The 21,383-nt window shown below is 49.5% G+C and overlaps 1 protein-coding gene across 1 annotated transcript; it reads right to left on the reverse strand.

The window, feature by feature from the left end:
* Positions 1 to 756: 756 nt before the first annotated feature.
* Positions 757 to 20,768, reverse strand: LOC111158222 (nuclear receptor subfamily 2 group E member 1). Its single transcript, XM_022520141.1, has 9 exons — positions 20,744 to 20,768; positions 15,910 to 16,055; positions 12,604 to 12,691; positions 10,869 to 11,104; positions 9,415 to 9,561; positions 7,137 to 7,233; positions 6,600 to 6,749; positions 6,238 to 6,343; positions 757 to 2,020 (listed from the first exon to the last, which is right to left on the reverse strand). The coding sequence occupies exons 1-9, from the start codon at positions 20,766 to 20,768 to the stop codon at positions 1,858 to 1,860; spliced, it is 1,158 nt and encodes a 385-aa protein (XP_022375849.1). The 3' UTR covers positions 757 to 1,857.
* Between the last annotated feature and the right edge of the window lie 615 nt (positions 20,769 to 21,383).

The raw sequence follows: 21,383 nt of genomic DNA on the forward strand, positions 1-21,383 counted from the left end.
TGATTTCTGCCCCTGGCCACTGGCAGTGGGGCCGGTGCCCTGAGATTTGCTGGGAACATCTGAACCCACTTCCTACTGCTCCTTCCACATCTTACTCACCGATACAGACCTTCACACTCTATCTTTTTTGGTCACTAAATGATTTCAAGTTCCTGGTCAGGACTGAAATGCTGGCAAGAGAGTTAGAGGAGTGAGTGAATGAAGACTCTGTTAATCGGTGTCTTTCTTCTTCACACAGCAATTTTTCTAAAAGATGCAATTACATTTGAGAGCTGCAGAGAACGGAATCTTATGTTTTATTTCTTTATTCATCATTTTACAAATGGGATTCACTGTAAAAAGGAAATTGCCTTTGTGGTTCAGTTCTCCAGGCTGGGGTGCTCCAAGGTTCAATTTCTACACCAGCTGCCATAGCCACCTCGGAGCTGGGGGCAAGAACCAGCCAGGGAGGGAGGCTAAGAAATCAGGTAGCATTCCTTTAAATCCAATATATTTTTATTCTTTGTAAATACAATGAGTACAACCTTTTAACTTCACAAATCAGTTAATTCACTTTGTACAAGAAAAGTTTTACTCATCCTATGATAGTCCAAGTGCTGAATATTTTTCCTCAGTTGCTAGTACCTAAGAAATCAAAATGTGAAAAGTACAGCAGCTATTTTAAAATGGTTGTTTCTACATTTCCATAAGTATAGATTCATACCAAAGGAGCAGCTTATAGTGTAGGACGGTGTGTGTGTGTGTGTGTGTGTGTGTGTGTGTGTGTGTGTACGCACGCGTGTGCGTGTGCGTGTGCATGCGCGTGCTCAAGGCTTTACTAGAAACCGGTTTTCTGAAAGGCATTGAAGAGTCTCAGGCTGTTAGCCATGGATCAATCAAGAAACCTTTTAGCCTTCATCTCCATGTGGTTCCTTCTGGCGTCATGTCTCTGTTCAGCTACTCTGCTGTGACTCGCCGAAACACGAGTTTGGACCCCCATCGCCTTTGGTTTCAGCACTTTGATAACGGGACAGCGATCTCCCTCCGCCTTCACCTCTGCTTTATTTGGTTTTGCTGTTTTTATCCATCCTCCGTCAACTTGCGTTCTTTTTAGTAAAGCTCTTCTATTTTTGAGATGTTATCCAAGCTCAAGTCCTGGTGCGAATCTCATTTTCGTCCACCAGTTCCTTGGACAAGGTTGACTGGCCTATGGTATTGAAGAGAAGGAGGAGGAGAAGGAGGGGAAGAAGAAAGAGAAGAACAAAAGAGAGAGAAAGGAGAGAAAACAGAGAGAAAACAAGTTTCACGGCATAAGCTACCTTTCATTTACTAACTCAGTCCTGAAGGCCACTTCATGATGTATTACAATAGAAGAAAAACTTTTGATAAAACTTTTGATTGAAAACCTAACCATTATTTTTAAAATAAATTCTCCAACGTAAAATAGTTCTGAAGGCTGCCGTATGATGTTATACACAGAGCTCTATTTGGTTACCCAACTTCATATGCTAAAAAAGAAAAGAAAGTTCTATGGACGGTTCAGCTTTTGAGAGTTCAGCCTGGTCTTCCAGGTAAGAGGCAGGATGGCACGGCCTGCGGCAACCCCCCCGATCTGGCCCCCCTTCCAGGGCGCGGCAGCAAGGAGTTCTCTCGGCTCCGGTGGTCCTGTGACCCCCCCCTTTCCTTCCCTGCTGCCCTACCCTGGGGGAGGCAGCAGGTCAAAGCGACTGGAACTGTTTTGCGTCCATTGGCATGTTTTTCTGAAGGCTACACATTCCCAGGTTTATGCTTCCTGAAGGGTTTGTTAGTTGAGGCTTGTTCTCCACGGGTAGAAGTTCATCAGACACTGTCCCATCCTGAAAAGCGGGGACTCGGAGCTTAGATATCACTGGATTTGTACATATCTGAAAGCAGTCTTGTAATGGGCACGTTGCCGATGGTTTTTTTGAAAAACACTTCTTCTATGGTTGATGGACTAATAGAACGTAAAGCTGGCAAAAGCAACAGGAGTTTTCCAAAGCGACAGGGCTGCGTGGGGTATCTGGAAGAGGAAAAGCCAGGAAAGCAAGGTAAGAGCCATTCCTCACGGAAGTTCATATCCCATACTTGAAGGCACACCCTCTTCCTGGCTGGGCCTCTGTACTACCCCACCCTCCCTGCAGCGGAGGCCCCCACAGGTGCTAGTGGCCCTACTCTGCCGGGTGAACAGCCGAGGCAAGAAGAGCCTAAATGACGCGGCCCAAATCATGTGGTGACTGTCTCTACATCAGGCAAAGGGCTTGCGTTTTTTTGGATGAAAAGTAATTTTTAAAAAAAAATTTTATTTATTTATTTGACAGAGAGAGATTACAAGTAGGCAGAGAGGCAGGCAGAGAGAGAGGAAGGGAAGCAGGATCCCCGCTGAGCAGAGAGCCTGATGGGGGGCTCGATCCCAGGACTCTGGGATCATGACCTGAGCCGAACGCAGAGGCTTAACCCACTGAGTCACCCAGTGACTCAGTAAGAAAAAGTAATTTTTATTTTTAAAAAAGATTTTACTTATTTGCAAGAGAGGGAGGTGAGAGAGAGAGCACAAGCAGGGTGAGGGGCAGAGAGAGAAGCAGGCTTCCTGCTGAGCAGGAAGTCCGATTCGGGGCTCGATCCTGGGGCCCTGGGATCATGACCTGAACCAAAGGCAGACGCTTAACCTATTGAACCACCCAGGCGCCCCAGAAAAATAATTTTAAGAAACATGGCGCCAAGTTCAGGTCAGATAATACACTGAAGTCTGCCAGGGCAGGAAATCACCATGCTGCTGAGGATAAAGGGAAGCGCTAACATCCACATTTTCTGATTCACAAGGCTCCTTCCTCAGGCTCGTTTCCTCAGATAAAATGGTTTCCTTTTCTAAGCCATTCTCCAAATTATTATTCAGGCATTACACTTAGTCACTCTCAAGAATAATTCCGTCCTTATTACACTGCAAATTAAAGACTAAGTTCTGTTGGGTGGTAGTGCCATCCAACTTTCATGTCAATGAAATTGGCATATAATTAAAGATGTGAGAAATTGCTTAACAATTTCCTCTCTTGATGTCCAACATACGTCTGTGCTCAGATGGGCAAGTTCAATTTTCTGCTGCCCTTAGATGCCTGTAACCTCACCGTGGCCCGGATGCTTCCTCCATTAATTGTTTGCAATCAGCTACCTATGTATTTCACAAGGAGGGCTCCTTCCTCCACAGCACACCACCCAGAAGACTGAGCTCCAGAGGCACCTGTCAGTAACCAAGCCAGGTTTAACCCCTTCCTGGCCACAGAGGGCTAGAAACTGATACCAAAATTCATTCATAGGAGCTAGGTAGCTGAACGCTGAGTTTCAGTGACCAGTAATGTCAGCCTGCAAATAGAATCCAGGGGAATCGTGATCACTGTTGTCTCTTAGCTTTCGGCACCCAGAAATCCCTCTCTTCAACCTGATACTAGGCTGATAATTCTTCCTGGGCCTCTGAGGACCTCATTTGGCTGTTCGGCTGCCCAGCTTCATTATCACCCATGGACAAGGAATGGAATGGAATGGAACCCCCAGATCCACATCTCCCTTCTACCTGACTCTCTTCAACAGCTCTGCTTCCCCTCCTGGGGTCAGGCCAAGGAGCAAGAACCCTACAGTGGGTGGGAGGCCATGGGATGCCTAGACAAGCCTCCGCCACGTCTGCAGCCCTCACCCAACATGCTGGGATTTTCCCATGGTGAGGAACCACTGTGGGAAGTAGTAACTTCCAGAAAGGATGGATTTTGGAGAATCCATAGACCATTAAATCTTGACCTTCTGCATGGAGATTATCCACTCACCTACTCACCCGCTTCTTTTATTTCCTAGTTAGGAAGGGGCTGGTTAGTCAGGAAGGATGAATTGTCTGTTATATGTGGAGACTTGTACTACCCAGAAACAGTAACAGTGTATGCATGTGTGTGTGTGTGTGTGTGTGTGTGCGTGCACACACGTGTGCGTGTGAGGCAGAGAGAGAATGCCTAACTACTCAATATTATTTTTTAGAATATCTGTGTCCCTGATTTCATCCATTAGCATAAATAACGGGAAGCTTTCTTTTCAGGCATAAGTGTTCCGTGTCTGTCACAGATCCGTGTGTTTGATCTTCAGTTATAACATAGTTTGTGTGAAATGCCAATTCCTAGCCTTTTCCTTATGTCCTAGATAATTAGAGAAGTAGCCTACAGAGCTGAGTTTGCAATTTTTAACAATTAATGTATAATTAGCTCAGTTTGCAATACTGACTTTTCATTTCAATTTCAGATTTTATTTTTCTAGACAGGAAAGAGCTAGAGGAGAATATTCTCTGATTGAAGGAGCTAAGAAATGAGGCATATGCAGTTTCGCCCTATGTATGACTCTAGGTATTAATATTAATTACAGGGGCACCTGGGTGGCTCAGTCAGCAGAGCATCTGACTCTTGGTTTCAGCTCAGGTCATGATCTCAGATAGAGTATGGAGCCTGCTTGGGATTCTCTCTCTCTCCCCCTCCCCCTTCTCTAAAAAAAAAAAATTAATTATAGCTATAGCTCATATCATGAACTAAAAATTCCTTGTCAAAGCAAATGTGTTCCTTCAATGAATAATCTCCTTGTTTTGAGGCTGGGGAGAAGTAGTATATTTGCCATTTTGCTAAAGAAGACTTTGTTAATTTGTGGTTGCACTCTCTCAGGGTCACCCTAGAAGAAACTTCTGGTGGGCCCTGCCCTCTCAGACTCCTCTTCCTGGACACTGGCACCTCCCACAGCACCTCTGCTGGCTCTCCTCGCAGCCCTTCTCCCCTGCTGAAGGCCTGTCATTCAAGGATCAGCTCACATGTTGTCTTCTTTCCCTCACCAACTAGAATTCGTCTCTCCCACTGCCCACTTTGCTTTTTCTCTCTTCTCTGGTCTGAACTGAATGCACACTTCTGTCTACTGCATGCAGGGGTAAGTGGGAAGTGTCTTGCTCTTTCTGGTGTCCCACCATGCTCACCAGGAGCCCTGCATGGAGCAAGTACTCAGCAAAGGCTTGACTGAATCAGTAAGTGGGTGTCACATTCTTGTCAGTGTGATGTTCTTTACACCTTAATGACTCTAAATGTCGGAGTCAGTTATGATATACAAGTTAGTTTGTAGTGGGCAAAAAGTGCCCAAATTACTAGCCCAAAGTACTGCTCCATTTTATAATTTTGAACAAAGATGAAGTATTTACCCTACATTCGGAAATTTAACACGTATTTATAATTTTTAAAAAACAGCACTTTAATTCGAAAGACATGTACCCAGGCACTATCACTCAACAGAGTTTCAGTGATATTCCATGGACAGGAACAGGTTTATTCGTTAGTTTTCAAAGGAGGATTTATGACAGAAATAAGCAGCTTCGTAGCAGAAGCTCTGTTCCCCCCCGGCCCAGTTAATGTAACTGACTTGGGATTTCTCCCACCCCTAGATGAGGAAGGCACGAATGGCCGGAGCCACTCAATTTATGGCTCCCAGCACTGTGTCTGTGGGTGATGTTGAGATGATGGAGAAGGTTTCCATGGGCTTCCTTTCAAGGTCAATCTAAGAAGAAACAATCATAAGCAACTCTATTCTATTCTATTCCTCAGATCTATTGCAATCCTAACTTACGAAGCTAGCAGTGTTCCACGACTCTTTAAAAGTCTTGCCTTTTTTCATTAGAAAATGAAATCAGAGTCTATACACATCTGGGTGGACTTGTCCACTGGTGGGCCAGGAGGAGCACCGCTGGAGCCCCAGTGTCTGAGAGTTTCTACAACGAGCCAAGAACAGCCTCTGCCAATGGGCTCTGCTCGGCCAGAAGTGGCCGTGACTCAAAACAACTCAGTGGATACCAGTCACCAAAGCCAAACGACAGTCATGACAGGGTTACAGATGCCTCTCAAGGATGATGCGACCACTCGCTAATAGATCAGCTAACAGATCATAACACTTTGGCCTTCATTTTTGACCCTTCCCCTATCAGGGTCCATTTACACAAATGTGTCCAAATGTTTTGATGGATCAATTTGTTCCGAGTCTGGCAATGCTTTCACTTTGATAATCTAATCTGACCACCTCCTCTCACCCACCTGCGAGGTAAGTAAGGTTCTAACTATATTAGCGGGCGGGCAACAGGATAATTGGTCACAGGATTTGAACTGGCTGACTCGGGCCTGCTCACACATTCACAATGGAAGCGATTTTCTGAAGTACCGGGTCAAGGCAAACAAGAGTCACCTGGTATGGATGTAGCTGTTGAGGGTTAGCTGGGCCTCATCTTGAAGGGCTGCAATGGCCGCAGCATTCCGGAAACTTCTCAGCTCAGAACCACTGTGTGTAGGAACTAGAAATGAAGATGGGAGAAGCTATGAGAAGCAGCGCAGGAAATGCAGATGGGAAAGCACCTCCCTGGAAATGGATGACCAGCTGGAGAACAGGTAGGGCCCCCACCACGGAAAACGGGGCCAGTCCCAGGTATTGGCTCCCTTAAAAAACCATCCCCCCTTTGTGCAATGATCAGTCCGGACTCTGAGGTGGCTGAGTGAGGGAGGTGGCAAACCCACGGAAGGAGAAGAGGCGGGGGGTCTGCATCAGCTTACCAGCTTTGAAAGTGACGATGCATTTCAGACAGGCAAATTCGGTAGCATCTAACCGGAGTTGTCTAAATCGAGCTACCACCTCCTGTAAAGCTTGTATTTCAGATATGATCTTGTTCAGCTTCTGGGAATCTGTGTTGTCACCGTTCATGCCTAGAATAGAAATATGGAATAAATGCTCTAATATGAAGGCATTTTCACGATTTAATATTGATTTTTGACAGAATTCTGCATATCAATATCTATTCAATTGTCACTCTAAGATATCTGATTCCATGTAAACCGGCTGTATTGTATGAAAGTTAATATAAAATCTTCTCTTGGATGATAACAAACACAGTAATTTGCATTTAAATAACAATGCAAGCAGTCATGAATACAACAAAACAACATTATTTGCATTTAAATATAGATTTATAAATGACAGGTATACTCTATTGTTCAGCAGGAATTTGTTATTCTTTACATGTTGTTCTTTTTTCAGTAATGTATTTTTATGGTAATTTCTACAACAAAGTCATTAAATTGTGCAATTCTTACCAGATACAGCCAGTAGAGTGTTAGCATCAACCGGAATGGCCCATTGTGCTATTCCTAGAACAAACAGTTCTCTCCAAGCATCTTCCAAAAGCATCAGCTGTCATACAATAGATGTATAATATAATATAGTGTGTAATTTATAAATTTATAAACAATTTCAATATGTAAATTTCCATTATTTTAAAAAGTGTTTTAAATGCCTGTCTTGGTAAATTTTCCTCTGAATATTACAGCTTTTCCTTTATTTTCCACATTTTTCCTTTTTGAAAAGGTGCCTATACATAAGCACAGGCATCTGAGAGTCAGCCATTCCAATTCCCCAAACTTTGCTTCCTTTGGAAAAGGGTTTACCCTTCTTGGCCTTGCATCTATTCATTCCTGACCACCTAGAAACTTCTCCAGAGACCCAGGCTCTATGAAATGCCACCAGCAGCTCAGCAGGCAGATCCCCTTCATATAAAATGCTGATATTATGGGTTGAGGATTACAGACTAAGCGTGCAGATCTGGGCCCCCATCTTCCTAGAGGGTTGAGGGGCTGGGCTGGGAGAGAGAGAGAGAGAGAGAGAGAGAGAGAGAGAGATCACTAATTCCCAAGAGGCATGCAGGGAAATCAGGGTGTAATTATGTTAATAGGGTTTTGCTGAGTTTACCTCATCTCACTGCCTGATTTTTCTGAGACTCATAAGTGGACAGCATCAAGGTGCTTGTCATTTTCACTCTAATAAAATGTGCTACTGAATATTTAAAATGAAAATCTGACTCCTTTTCCAAATTAATAGACCGGATTCCACTTCATTGTAGTTTGCTTGTTGTTGAAGGGTTTCCACTGAAGGGCTAAGTGGCAGACAGTAAGTAAATTTTGTTTCTATTAACGAGTATACAAATACCTGTTTTCAGAGAAAGCAGCCAGTACACATATGCGTGGGCTCGTGCGCACGTGCACACACACACACACACACACACACACACACACACACAACAAATGGTTAGAGTCAACCCGCAACTCTGGTCAAAGATACAACCTAACTATTCTGGAAAAAAAATCTGTTTTGAAAAATCTCTCAAAAATCAGTCAGTTCTGGATGATTTATGTGAAAGTATTTCCTTTTGGGAGCTAAGAGCTGAATTGTGAAGGCTTGTAACCAAAATCACAATCAGACCAAAAAGGTTTAATTTTGAAAATGCTTTATTTTTAGTTTTATTGCATTAGGTACAGAAAATAATACTTTAAAATGCAAGGTAAACAATATCTAATTCTTACCATGTCTGAAAGTCCAGGCTATGGAAAAAAGAACATCCCATGCTAGAAGATTAAATGTTTTGAGCACATCGCTAGGTCTCTCCGTAGGAAACATACTTCATATTAAAGGGCACCATTATGCTTTAATTAGGTATAAAATGAATTAAAGAAATAAGCCACTTGCTTTCAAAACTACTTATTAGCCTTTTGAGAAATTTGTCATTAATTTCCATGAATGTACTGGTAATGTCTAATGCTACGAACACTTCATTTTCTTTCTTTCCCTTAAGATTAGAAAAATTTTGGCAGATGCTATCTCTGCGATTTCTAACAACAAAATTTCCGGCTTTTGGTAAGATGTAATTTTTAGCAGCATATACTTCTCTCTCTGACTGTCATTTACAACCACAGAATTATGCACAATGCCCATTTGTTTACAAAATCTCATAAAGGACTTCAAGAAGCAAGGAAGATCCTGGCCTGTGGGAGGTCTGCAAGCCAGCCCATACCCATACATGCTCATCAATTAGTGGTCAAGAACATGAGTACCGCAGTGGAAAATATAAAGCTGTGAACATAAAACAATGAGACTAGCTCTGAAAATCTTACAGGCGAATACTATCAACACTTACTTCTGCCAGGTCCAATATTCTTAAGAAACACTGTTTTATTAGCAATTTTACTGTCATTACGATTTTTTAAATTTGTGATTAAATTTGGTGTTTCAATTAAACTTGAAAAAAAGAGAGCTAATGTTTTTGTCTATTTGTTTTTCATAGACCAGATCCAACTTTCCTGAAATAACATAATTATGTCTCTTAGTAAGGATTCCATAGCTAGATATTTTGAACCCATCGTAGGAAGCTGATAAAAATCGTTTCCTCTTTGCCATTAAGAACAGATGCCTGGCCTTTGTGAGTTATCCAAGGTAAACTCCAGGTTCATGAGGCTGACCATTGTTGGTTTTTTGGTTTTGTTTTGGTTTTGCTTTTCCCCAGTCCCCTTCCCCAAGAGCTCAGTGCCCTCCTGGTCATACCTGGTCCTGCAAAGATAGCGTGGAGAAAGCTGGTACACTCTTAGCCCACTTGATGCTCATGAACAGAAGCCTGGCGGCTGATTCACACACGGACTCCGTGGCCACTTCGTACAGATACATCGGGGTCCCATTCACTTCGTGGGGATACTGAGGGGGAAGAAAGAGAAACACCACGGAGTGAGGAAACCACAGCTTTGCAAGAAGAGCCAACCTTTTAATTTCCTAATTAGACTGGGGAAGGAGATAGGCATTTGGATGTTCTGCTTAAACACGCAGTTGCCATCGGTAGACAGAAAAACAAACATCTATATCTATAGAATTTGAGAAATAATAACCATTGGGAAAGGCCCATTTCCAGTCTCTGGGGGCCTGTTCTTCCAGAGGGGCATCTGGCTTTTCTATCCCCTGCAGCAAATTTTCCTCCAACTGAGCCAAGTGCCAGGCCTGTCTCCCAATTTAGACAAGAGCTGCTTGCATTTGTGTAAATAAAAATAGATGTGAAAAAAGTATAAATTAATAGGCATCCCAAACACAAATATGCATATGAGTATTTTTAGAAAGGATTAGTATATTATGGAAATATTTCAATTAGACATCTTAATCATTCACAGAGCTTCCCCATTCATAACTGACAACATATTCATAACACTACTTTCCCAAGCTTATTATACACATCAAGGGTAAGAAAGCAATATTAAATATTGTGCTTGTGCGTGTGCCCAGGTGTTTGGCTTCCCTGCAGTTTGGGGCTGCAGCTGGCCCTCCCCTTTGCGGCCTGGAGTGGGTGCTTTGGGTAGGTACCAGCTGGAAGCCTGGAAGGTAGTCCCTAGGTGGCAGCCTTTTGAAGAGTTCAGGCTGTGGCCCTTCTCAACAGAGACTCAATCCGGGTAGAAATACATGCATCTCAGAAGGGAGAGCGGAAGACGGAAGACGAAGCCAGCTTCCTCAAACCGTCCTAACAGGGTGCGCTGCCCTTGTTGTTGCGGCATTAGGGACCCTACAGCGTTGCCCCAGAAAAACAGATCCCTGCGATCTGCTACACGGGGACTCTTCTCTACCAGCTGCAGCCAACTCCTTTTCCCTAAAAACAGAAGTGCTCCTCTGGCCTCCAGAAATACCTAGGTTGCCCCTCGGTTCAGCCAGGACTCCACCCCACGGCATTTTTTTTTTTTTTTTAAGGGGCAAATTCCTGGGCCCCACCTCAAACTTGCTGGAAGGGACTCTCTGGGAAATGGGGCAGGGAGTTCACGTGTGTAGCCAGTTCACCAAAATTTGGACACTCCTGGCTTAGGCGGGGAGAGCGGGGGGCCGACAGCGCCCCGCAGAGCCAGACCCAGGACCACGCGAGGTCGCGAGGTCTTTGGCTCCACCCATCCTAGCGCCGAAGACCTGGGCGCCCCGCCCCCGCCCTCAGCTCGCCACCGGGCTCCTTTGGGCCCAGCGAGGACACGGACCTTGGGCGTGGGCTGAGCCAGGCTCACGAGAGTCTGCCGCTCCGGGGTGGCGGACACCGCGGCCAGCTCCAAGCCGTGGGGTTCGAGCTGCGTGACTGCGGTGAAGAACGCGGGCGCGGGCAGCGCCGCCGAGGGGAAGTGCGCAGCCGCCCCGTTCTCCTCCTTGTGTCCGCGGAAGTAGAGGGCCACCTGCTTGCGAATGGTGGACGTCCGAGGCCCCCGCTCGTGCTGCACGGCTGCAGAGACAGACAGATGGGCAAACGCCCAGGATCAGAGACTCGACCACACTTAGCCGCTGCCGGGCTCCGGGGCCAAACGCCACGCCTGGACAGGCAGGGTCACTCGGGAGGTGAAGAGAGGGAGGGACAGGGAATGTGCGGGCGGAGGACGCTCCGGGGTCGTCTGTCTCTTACACTGCAGGCACGAGAGCCCAGGCTGAGGGGAGAAGCCGGACCCCAAGTGTCACGATAATGGCCAAACCTCCAGCAAGACTAGGCGTGTTCTCTTGTCCGTTCAGGGCTCTGTCCCACCCAGAGGAGGTCGCAGAGAAACCAGAGGCCCGGGGGGGGGGGGGGAAGCGACAAAGGAGAGAAGGAGCCCTGTGCCCAGCCAGGCACTGCCGTCCCTGCACAAGCATTTCCCGGTCGTCCAATGGTGACTCCCCCCAGCTCCACCCCCCCGGGCAAGTGGCGTTTGGCCTCCGAGGGCCTCAGGAGCAAAGGACCCGAGGGAGAGCCCGTCTTGGAGTGTGCTGGAGGAAGGCAGGGGAGATGTGACAATTACCGCCAACAGTTTAAACAAACAAATTAATTCAGGGCAATCTTCCGCTCGCAGAGCTTGACAACTTGTCAATACACGAGTTCAACAGGTTGGACGTTCCCTCCTGCTTCCTGCGCTGCTGAGGAAGGAGCTCTCCCCAGTGGGCTCTGTGCCTCCTGGAGCTGCCACCCGGCCCGGACTGTCGCCAAGGCAAATTCTCTCAGCATCCTATCCTGAGGCCCCATTCCTTCCTCCAGGCCACGACCCAGGCCCCGGGCCGGCCAGGCCTGGGGCGCCCTCGCCAGGCCACCACCGGGCTCGCACTCGGCCTGCGCTCTCCCGGGGGAAGTATCTCATGCTCTAGCTCTTGCTGCGCACCTTTAAGATCCTTCTGAAAGTCGGCTGTGCGAGGAACCCACAGGCGTCTCCCTGCCTCTCCAGACCCTTTTTGTAGAACGGAGAGAAAAAGCCCAGATCGCCACAATGGCTGTCCTGGTTTTGGAATCTTGATGAATTAACAAACACCGGCCTGAAATTCTGTGAGCTTGTGTCTCTGCCCTCCCTCCTCCCAACAGTTCCCTAGTCCCCACCGTCTCCAACCTCGGAGACCATCCAGACTTCGAGATCCTGCGGAAGGTTAACAGGCTTAGGGCTGCAAGGAGAGGTGAGAGGAGGCATTAGGATCCAGGAAATCCTCAGGAGTGTCCAGCAGAGTGAGTTCCCCCAGAGTGCTGTCTTCATGGGGGTGGGGTGGTTGCGGGGTGCTTATGGGCCATACCTCTAGAGTTCAATGGGATGGGGGTAGGGGCTCATTCAGAGAAATGGATAAGACTGAAAGTCGGAGGCCAATTCCCAGCATCTGGACAGAAGTGCTCTAGAGATGATTTACATGCATTGGAGTGCCATGTATTTTCTGTACATATAATTTACTTACTAGTCAACCAACATTAGAGAAATAAAAAGCTGTACTGATTACCATCTTTGTTCATGTTGACTTCCAAACACTTCTTCAGCCGACACGCCCTGCACTGGTTTCTGTGCGTCTTGTCCACTGGGCAGCCTCCCTGGAACAGAGCACAGGCGGTCAGCGGCCCCCAGGGCCTTTAGACTGGAGATGCGAACGCGGGTTTGGGGGAAACGTGGAGGCGGGAATGGACCCTGTCACCAATCTGGGAGCTGCAAGCCTGGGGCCCCAAAACTCGAAGGCCTTGGACAAGAACAGGGCTAGGTAGGGAGGGGGCCGGGATTTCTGGGGCTACTTCAAAAAGAACAGCCCCCAACCTTGTGAAAGTGGACAAGGAGGAAGAGTCCTTCCCCGAGCAGGTGAAGGGTCAAAGCGCCTGGTTTGCCTGACTTTGCAGCGTTGAGAGGACAAGCTCTAGAGAGGAGCTTCCACCAGGCTCAGAGATGGTGGAACAGGGCCGAGACTTTTCAGGACCGAAGACAGCGACCGGACCAGAGGAGGAGGCTGATCAGCCAGAATCCCTACCACGCCCCCCTCCTGCGAACTGTTCTTTCCACCTTCAGGTTTCCAGTCTACCTCTTTCTGTCACTTTGGGGCGGGGGGACATTTATTTGTCGGATACATATTTTCCACTTAGTCTTCACTCTCCTGTTTCCTCACTCTTAGCTTTGTACTTGAAGCCATCCTTCTAACCAGCATGTTAACGTTGTCTTAAAGACTGGGCTCAGCCCAGATTGACGGAAACACAGCCATTCCTAGAAGGCAGAAGCCAAAGTAGTTAGCAGGGCAAGGCCTCCAGAGGTGAGGATGAGAAGGGAAGAGCCCAAGGCCTGGGCAAAATCTTGAAGTGTTCACTATGTAAATATGACCAAGAAGATAATGTCATGGACTGTCTGACAAAATGATAATATGGACTGAGAATATTAGCATGATACCTGGGGGGGGGGTGTGTGCGGAGAGCTAATTACTGCCTTAGAAATATTTATTTGAGAAGCACGAGAAAAAATGTTTTACCTAATGCAATTTTCTGGAAAAAATATTGGCTATTACAAGAGGAAATTTATAGAGAAAGTTTCTTATGGAATTCATTCACTGTTAAGTGTTATTACTGAGGGAACATATACACATAGATACATAAAGAGTCATATCTACACATACACTTTACACACCAAAAATATATAAGTTTGGTGCTCTCCTGTATTTATATGACTTGCAACTGTTACAAGTACCGTGGGAATAAAGAGAATAAAATAAATGTATTTTTATTTTCCTTCATAATCTAAAAAACTCATATAGTGCGAATTGTGGGTAGGCACATTTTCTGAAATAGCCCTTAAGAAAAAATGACACACTTGAATACACTTTTTTTAAAATGAGATCCCACCCTTCTGATTTAAAATATGTTGAGGTGTTTAAAATAAAGACAGCGCAGAGGTTTGTAACAATTTCTATATGTCCTCATTACTGTTAATAACAAATTGGAACATTATCTATCTAATTTTAGAATACAAGAGATAAAGGAAATAATTTTTGCTTTCCAAATGAATTCTTCAGGGCATCTTTGCTGGCCAGTGTGATAGCTCGATGTAAAGAGGGTTAAATAACTTGTTATTAATTGCAATCGTATGTCTACCCTCAAATGTTATCTTCCTAGTATTCTGACAAACAAGCTAATGCAAAATGGAAGCCTTCACTTGTTCTTACGAGCGTCTTCAAATCAGATCAAATGTGTATAAATATCCAAAGCTTGAGAGAAAGATGAGTGCTTGAGCTCAGCCCATTTATTCTCTCGGCAAGGAGAGGACACCAAGCCTGATGAGTCTATTATCAGTCCTTTACAAGGACTTGGACTGACATCAATATGTTCGAATTGATAGCCAACCCCTTTGAAAATATCAAGCATTAACATCTGAGATTTTGATTTCCTAATTCTGTGCATTGCATAAAATTAAAAGGTAATTTAAGTAGAAGCCTGCTCAAATCTGATAACCCACAGTAATACCCCATTCCTGTGGGGCTATAGGGATACAGTCCTGCCTGAGTATAATGTGATGTGTCCATATGGTGAGCCAGAGCTGTGTGCCCAATTAAACGGGTACCAGGGTTGGAGTTCAAAATAACTTATCCAAATGTAAGTATCTTCTTGTTCTTGTTGATAATCCAAATCTATGGGAAATTGACATGAGCAGACATAGCTTTAGAAAAAGAATAATTCGCTAGCTCCAGACAATATGTGTGTGTATGTGTATACCATAAATATTAATTAGTGGAGGTGCTTTACCATTTTGGTTACCAAAGGATGACTTCTGACTAATACACTCTCACGGGGTCTTCTTGGGAGTCAAGGTGTTGGCTCTGTGCTGACGGTCTGCGTGCCTGGCTGAGGAGAAGGCAGTGTGGGACCAAAAGGCTGATCTCCCTCAAATGGGCCTATTACTGAGCTGGAAACTGAGTCAGAGGGTCCTACTTGTTCTCTCTGGAAGCTCTGCCTCACTCTCAGCCCATGCTCTAACTCCCTTGTCTTTTCGAGGCAGTTCTGCCAGCTCCATACCAAGACACAACCAACCAGGCCCTTCTTCTAAGCAGCAAAAGAGAAGAAGATATGAGAGCCTTGGAGAGGATTCCAGCTACCCCTTCCTTGAGAACCTTCTCTTCTTGCTCACTCTGCCCTTTCCTGACAAGGCAGAACTAAAGTCTCATGGAGGCTGCAGCCCCCCTGCTCCCTTCCAGGGCGGTCCTGCTTCTCCCAAGTTGAAAGGACAAAGCCCTTCCCACAGCAAGTCCTGTGTTCCAGGTGGCCACACTCCTCTCAGGTGTGCCTGGGATGCATGCCTTGTGCCTTTTACTTCCACCATGGTAGGCAGTGGTCAGGGCACTGAGCTTGGGCTGCTGCTTGGGGGCAGAGGTGGGGCAGGGTACAGGCAACATAGCACAGCCTTTTCTCCAGCTTGCAACGTGTGGTTTGGATTCTAAAGTTCCTTAGGTTCCCTGGGCTGGATTTAAAGCCACCGGGTGTGGGTCCTACCCAGTGTCAAAGTGTGTGAGAGGATTACAAAAAGCGGGGTGGGTGTGTATGCGCAGGGAGGAGCCCGGATTTCAGATGTGCCCCTGCAAACTCTGGTATCTGCCCTTACCTCTTCCCGCCTTTCCCACGCGGAAGGGCCTCTGAGAGCTGAGGCAGGAAGGAGGGGAGAGGAAGGGAGAGGTCAGGGCTCGGTCTCTCCTCAGCAGCTTGGAACCCCGGAGGAGGCCTTGGCACAAACAAAAGAGGGGGAGGCAGCCGAGGGGAGCCGGGCAGTGCAGCCCTGGCCGAGGTACCTGGTTTCCAGATTTGCAGACATACGTCCTATTCCGCCGGATACTCCGTTTGAAAAACCCCGAGCAGCCGTCGCAGGCGTAGACCCCGTAGTGTTTCCCCGAGCTGCGGTCGCCACACACTTTACAGGGGATATCTAAAATACGGCCTGAGATCGCAGGAAAGACAGGGAAGGGGGAAGGGACGAGAGGGAGAGGAGGGAGGAGAAGAGGGAGGCAAGGGGAGCCGGAGAGAGAGATGCTAAGCAATCTGACCTCTGAAGGGATTAGCACCGAAGCTGCGGTAAAAGCAAATAATGAAGTGATTTTATAGCCAAACTTTTTTTCCTTGAGCAAGTGTCAGTTTCCTACAATGAGCATTATTCATGCACCGCTACATGTATTTGGGTCTCTTCTAATCGCCGAGACCCATTTTGGAATAAAAGATTACAGCAGGCCCGGGCGGCAGCACGGCCCGCCGCTGCCTTTCTGCTCCGCGGAAAGTTTGGCCGCCTCCCTCCCCCGCTCTCGCATTTAACAGAGAAAGTTGTTAGCGCGCGAGGAGACAAACTTGAAATGTAAAAGGGAAAGAAGAAAAACAAACACGGCTGGAACCGGGGATGGCAGCTGGAAGGCAATCGAGTTTTCTCTGAGCTGCCGGGCGGTTGTTATTATTAGGATTATTATTGTAATGCTAATACTAGGATTATTAATGATAATAAGGGTAGTGGTAATTGCCCAACTTTCGCTTTACCTATTTTAAAAAATGCTTAGTGGATCGCTTTTGAGAAATTATTTCTTTTAGGAAAAAAAACATTTTCCCCCCAAAGTAACTAGCACCGGGCTGGGCAAATGAGGGAGCGGCGCGTGCGCGGTTCCTTCCCAGGTTAGCGCGGGACAGCCACCCCTTCTCCCTCCGCTCCCCAAGTTCTTGCCTACCTCCTCACACTGGATCCCGGGTGGGACCCTTCCTGCCTGTTTTTCCTCCGCCGTGGAAGGGTGATGTTTTAAAGGACCTAGCTGGTTTCTCTAGACTGCCCGTGTCCACCCCTGGTGGCCTCGACGGTCGCCTGGCTTAAGAGAACTTTTCTTGGTATCCCCTCAAGCCCGGGGCGCCTACGGACGGACCTTGGAGGAACGTTCGGGAGAGGTGGTATTCCAACATTCTGGGGGAGGGAACTCTTTTGCTCTTAAGGTTCAAGAGTCCAACCAGCCCGAAGCCATTCATAGGGGCTTAGAAATCTTTATTCTTGCAAACAAAGTATTAAAGTACCAACACTTTGATAATAGTAATGACGGTGGTAATAATTAACTTATTTACATTGAATTTTCCCGTCGCGACTCCACCCAAGGCCTCCAGTCTGGGCCCGAGAGGCCTCCACGGTGAACCTGGACAGTTGCTGTCCGGAGCACTCAGGTTGGGGAACGCTACCAGGCTGGGGTGCAGGGCGGCGAGTCAGACCACCGGGCCAGGGTAATAGAGGAAGAGAGGGTGCCACGTGGGGAGGGGCCCGAGGTCTCAGAAGTGGAAACTTGCTCGTGGATTCTGAGGCGTCCTGGCGGGTGGGGATCCCTCCCTGAGCAAGGCCTTGGAGGAGCTGCCGGGGGCCGGGAAGGAGGGGGGCATGGAGAGCCCAGCGGCCAGGGTGGGGGTGGGGGTTCGATAACGACCAAGCTTGGCCGGGGTAATTACAACCCCTCCATAGCACCTGCCTATAGAGCCACCAGTGACCCGTCAAAAAGAGTAGCATGGGAATTCAGACGGTGACAAAGGCCGGTGGGGGAGGCGCGCAGCGGAGCGACCACCGCCTTGGAGCCCCCTTTCCCGTAGGGTGGGAGGAGAGGCTGTGCTTGGTGGGGGGAGGAAGCGGCTGGAGAGAGCCAGGCAAAGCCACAGAGGGGCTTGTCCCTCACCCCCTTGGGCCTGTCACCGTGCCCATGGGAACTCACAGGCGCCCAGCAGCCGGGGACGCAAGCTCTGTGGCATCGCACTCCCACTGGAAACAGTAAACTTGGTTTCCTTATTTTGCAACCATCCTTCCCAGCATGACACGCACCCTCTGGCTGAGCTGGGGTCCATGTTTGGGATTCAGCAGTCCTGTCGCCCCAGCTGTCCTCTTCCCGGTGGCACTTTGGATGATGCCAAGATGAGAGCACAGGAGCAGCAGTGGTGGTATTTCTCCCCCTCTTCCGCACCCCCGTTCCCATCCAGACAGGAGCACAGGGACATACCACATCTCTGGAGAACGCCGTGAGGCGCAGGGAGGGCTGGTGCCGGGCGGGTGACCCCTCTCCAGCCGGGGGCCGGGGTCAGGGCTCCTCAACAGTTGCCCGGCAGGGCCACCACCGCTGCGGGTGGGTCCTGCCTCGGCGCAGACCTTTGGGCCGCGGCTCCCGGGGCAGATTAGAGGCAGGCCGACGGGCCCGGGGCAGGGCCCAGGAGGGAGAGACGGGAAAATTCCGGGGCAGAGCGGGTCTGAGCCTCAGACTCCGCCACCCAGCCACGTTAAGGTGACTTGGGGTCACGAGACAAGCTGGTTGACCCCGTTGCAAAGCTCCGCTCATTTAGCAAACCGAGCGAGCTTCGACGTGAGGCAGGCGGGAGTTTCCTGAGGCTGGAAAACCGTTCTTAACTTCCCTCGCCAGGGGGTCCCCTCGGGGCTTTTTGTGTGTCATAATTGCCTAAAGATATATGGCAGCTTCGATTACTGTAATTACCATCAGAGGCTGTTGAAAGAAGTTAGTCTGGGCTGCAGGGGTGACTGGCCGGGGTCTTGTTACCACCCAGGCGGGGCTCCCGGGTGACATCGCTCTGCCCTCCAGCTGTGCGAAACCGAGCGAGGCGGGGGCTGCAGACCTCGGGGCCCGGCTCGGTCCTGACCTCGCCCGCTGCGTGCCGACCTCCTCGCCGCCCGGGGCCCGAGGGCCTCAGTTTTCGGGCCCGGCTGCCGCCACCTGTCTGGAGAAGGCCGGGATGCAGCGGCGCCGCGGGCGGGGGCAACCTTCCTGCGGGCCTGAGGAACTGCCACCGCGGCCGCCGAAACCTCCGCCAGGTCTCAGGCTTCCGAGGCCGAACTCAGGCTCTTGGGGAGTTGGGGAGCTCCCAAGTTTCCCCAGCATGTCATCCAGCCTTTTCTTCCTGAGTGCGGACGGCTCGCCTGAGTCCCGCTCCACCGCACGCGGGTGCGGCCCCCAGCGAACCGAGCTTCGCACCGGGCCCTTCCCTCTCTTCCGAGGCCTCATTTTTTCAAGTATCCCCAACACACAGCAACCCCGGGGACTGCGCACCCCAAGTGGGCGAAGGACTCCGAGGCTCCTTACTTCTAGGGAAGGAGGCGAGGGCCTGTCACGGGGAGGTAGCAAGGAGGCCTGCAGAAGGCCGCGGGCTCTGGTTTCTGCAACAGAGGCTCAGAATGGAGCAGGAAAGGTTTCCTTCTGCACCTCTTGGGAAGGACCTCACACGCCAGAGCACGGGCTGCAAAGAGCGAGCGCACCTCGCTTCCCAGAGACTAGAGCGGCAAGGGCCAGTGTAGGCCCGAGGCTATCTGGAACGCCAGGCCTCCTCAAGGGGTGGCTCCGATTTGGGAGGCCCCAAAGTTTCCTTCTCTCTTCCCTCTGCCCTACTTTCAACATTCTCCTTTTCTCTTTTTGGTTCACATTCACTTTACTTGAATTTTAAAAATGGTAACACCCAAACCAGAGCAAACGTTTAAAGTGAATTACTTCCCACTTACGTGGGACTTCAGCATCAGTGCTCAGAAGTATCTTGGATTCTCCCAACTTTCAAAGACTCAGGACAATGAGGGCGAGTGGGGGGGTGGTGTTTGAGGAAAGCACGGAGTGCCCAAAATGCTATGGGAAAAGGCAACAAGGGCGGTTAGAGAACTCCGGGGCCGTGGGGACTGTGACAGGGGCCACCCCCAGCCGTGGGCCCCGGAAAAGGCAGACCCCGGCCACCGGAAGGCGGGAACTGAAATGCCCCCGGGGAGATCCAAGCCTTGTGGCAATGCCCGCCCAACGCCGGCTCGGGCCTCCACATTCTCGGGTTCCGCGGGCACTGGGCCGGCAGATGCCCTCGCGCGCCCACTTAACCCCGCACTCCGGCGTCTAGGGGCAGTTAGAGATCAGCCGGGGCTCGGCATCCTCAAGGGGAGCCATCAGCTAGGCAAGTTTGAGGAAGGAGAGAAGCGCGCGAAGGGAACAGGCCGCACACTCCTGCCTCTGCCGAGCTCCCGCTCGAAAAATCCTTGGGATTAGGGATTTGGTCCCCTCTTTGCTAGAGCGGTTCGCCATACTTTAAATTCCCCAGTTATGACCTACGCGGATTTAGGATTAAGGAAAATGTGACTTTTAAGTTGTTTCTGCTTCCCAGTTTGCAGGATTATTTGAAATAGCTAGAAACGGGGTGCAAAGCATTCCATTCAAATCCGCTTTGCGCAGAGTTGCTTTTGCGCGCTGGAGCTCGGAGTTTTGAGCGAGCGTGTTATTGTGCTGCCGCCTGGAGCTGCGGCCTAGTTCCCGCCCCCGTCGCCCCCCATTTCCCCGCACTTGGCGGCCAAGCGGAGACAACTCGCGCGACTGGTGGGCTGCTTGGGTCTCAACCTTCCTACCCTACCAGGGCGGGTGTGGGGAGGTGGCAGGGGGAATCCGACAATCCAGAGGTAACGAAATTCTTCTTCCCTCACCACGAAACATCCCGACTCACGGTCTACAAGGAGCTGGGCCAAAGCGCACACGCCGCCGGAGTCCCTTTCCCGGGCTCGGAGCTGCCCCGCTCGGAGCAGGACCTCCCCGGCCTCCCCTCCCGCCCACCCCAGTCTGCGCTCCTGAGCCCCGCGGCGGCCCCAAAGGTACCCACTTGTTGATCCGGCCGGCTTGCTCATGCTGGCTGTCCCCGGGCGGAGCGGTTGGTGGGCGCTGCCCGAGTCCCGGCCGGCAGCGCCCGCCTCACCGCCGGGCGCCGCCGCTCTCCAGCCGCCCTCCAGCCTGCAGGCTCCCGGGCCGGACAGGTGGGTGTCGGTTGCGCGCTGCGCTGCTCCCTGGGCGCTCAGAATTCGTTCCACGGTGGGAATTTAAGCATCCTCAAGTTTCTTCCCGGCTCTTGCAAAACCGCAGCTGCTGGGAATGTTGCTTGGTAGGGACACGCGCATGGACAGACAAACGGAGAGACGGACAGGCAGATCGAGGAAGATGGGAGGAGGACAGCAAGAGAGGAATAGTGAAGGACAGAGATGGAGACACGAAAACGGTCTTCCTACGGAGCAAAAAGGAGAAAATCCCTCTCTTTCCCCATTCCTGTCTCTCAGTCTTCAATTTCTCCTTCTACATTAGGCATGCGGAGTGTGGCCATATCTCTACAGAGCGCTGCTCTTTTAAGGAAAGAAGGAAAACACAACCGCGGTCTCAGGCAGATGGGCTCCGCGCTGCCCAAACCCGAGAGCGGAGTGGGAAACTAGATTGCTGGGAAGTCTTCCGAGGAAACAGGCGGCCAGGTCCCG

Source organism: Enhydra lutris, unplaced genomic scaffold (genome assembly GCF_002288905.1).
Source record: "Enhydra lutris kenyoni isolate GAN:26980312 unplaced genomic scaffold, ASM228890v2 scaffoldscaffold58, whole genome shotgun sequence".
NCBI lineage: Eukaryota > Metazoa > Chordata > Mammalia > Carnivora > Mustelidae > Enhydra > Enhydra lutris.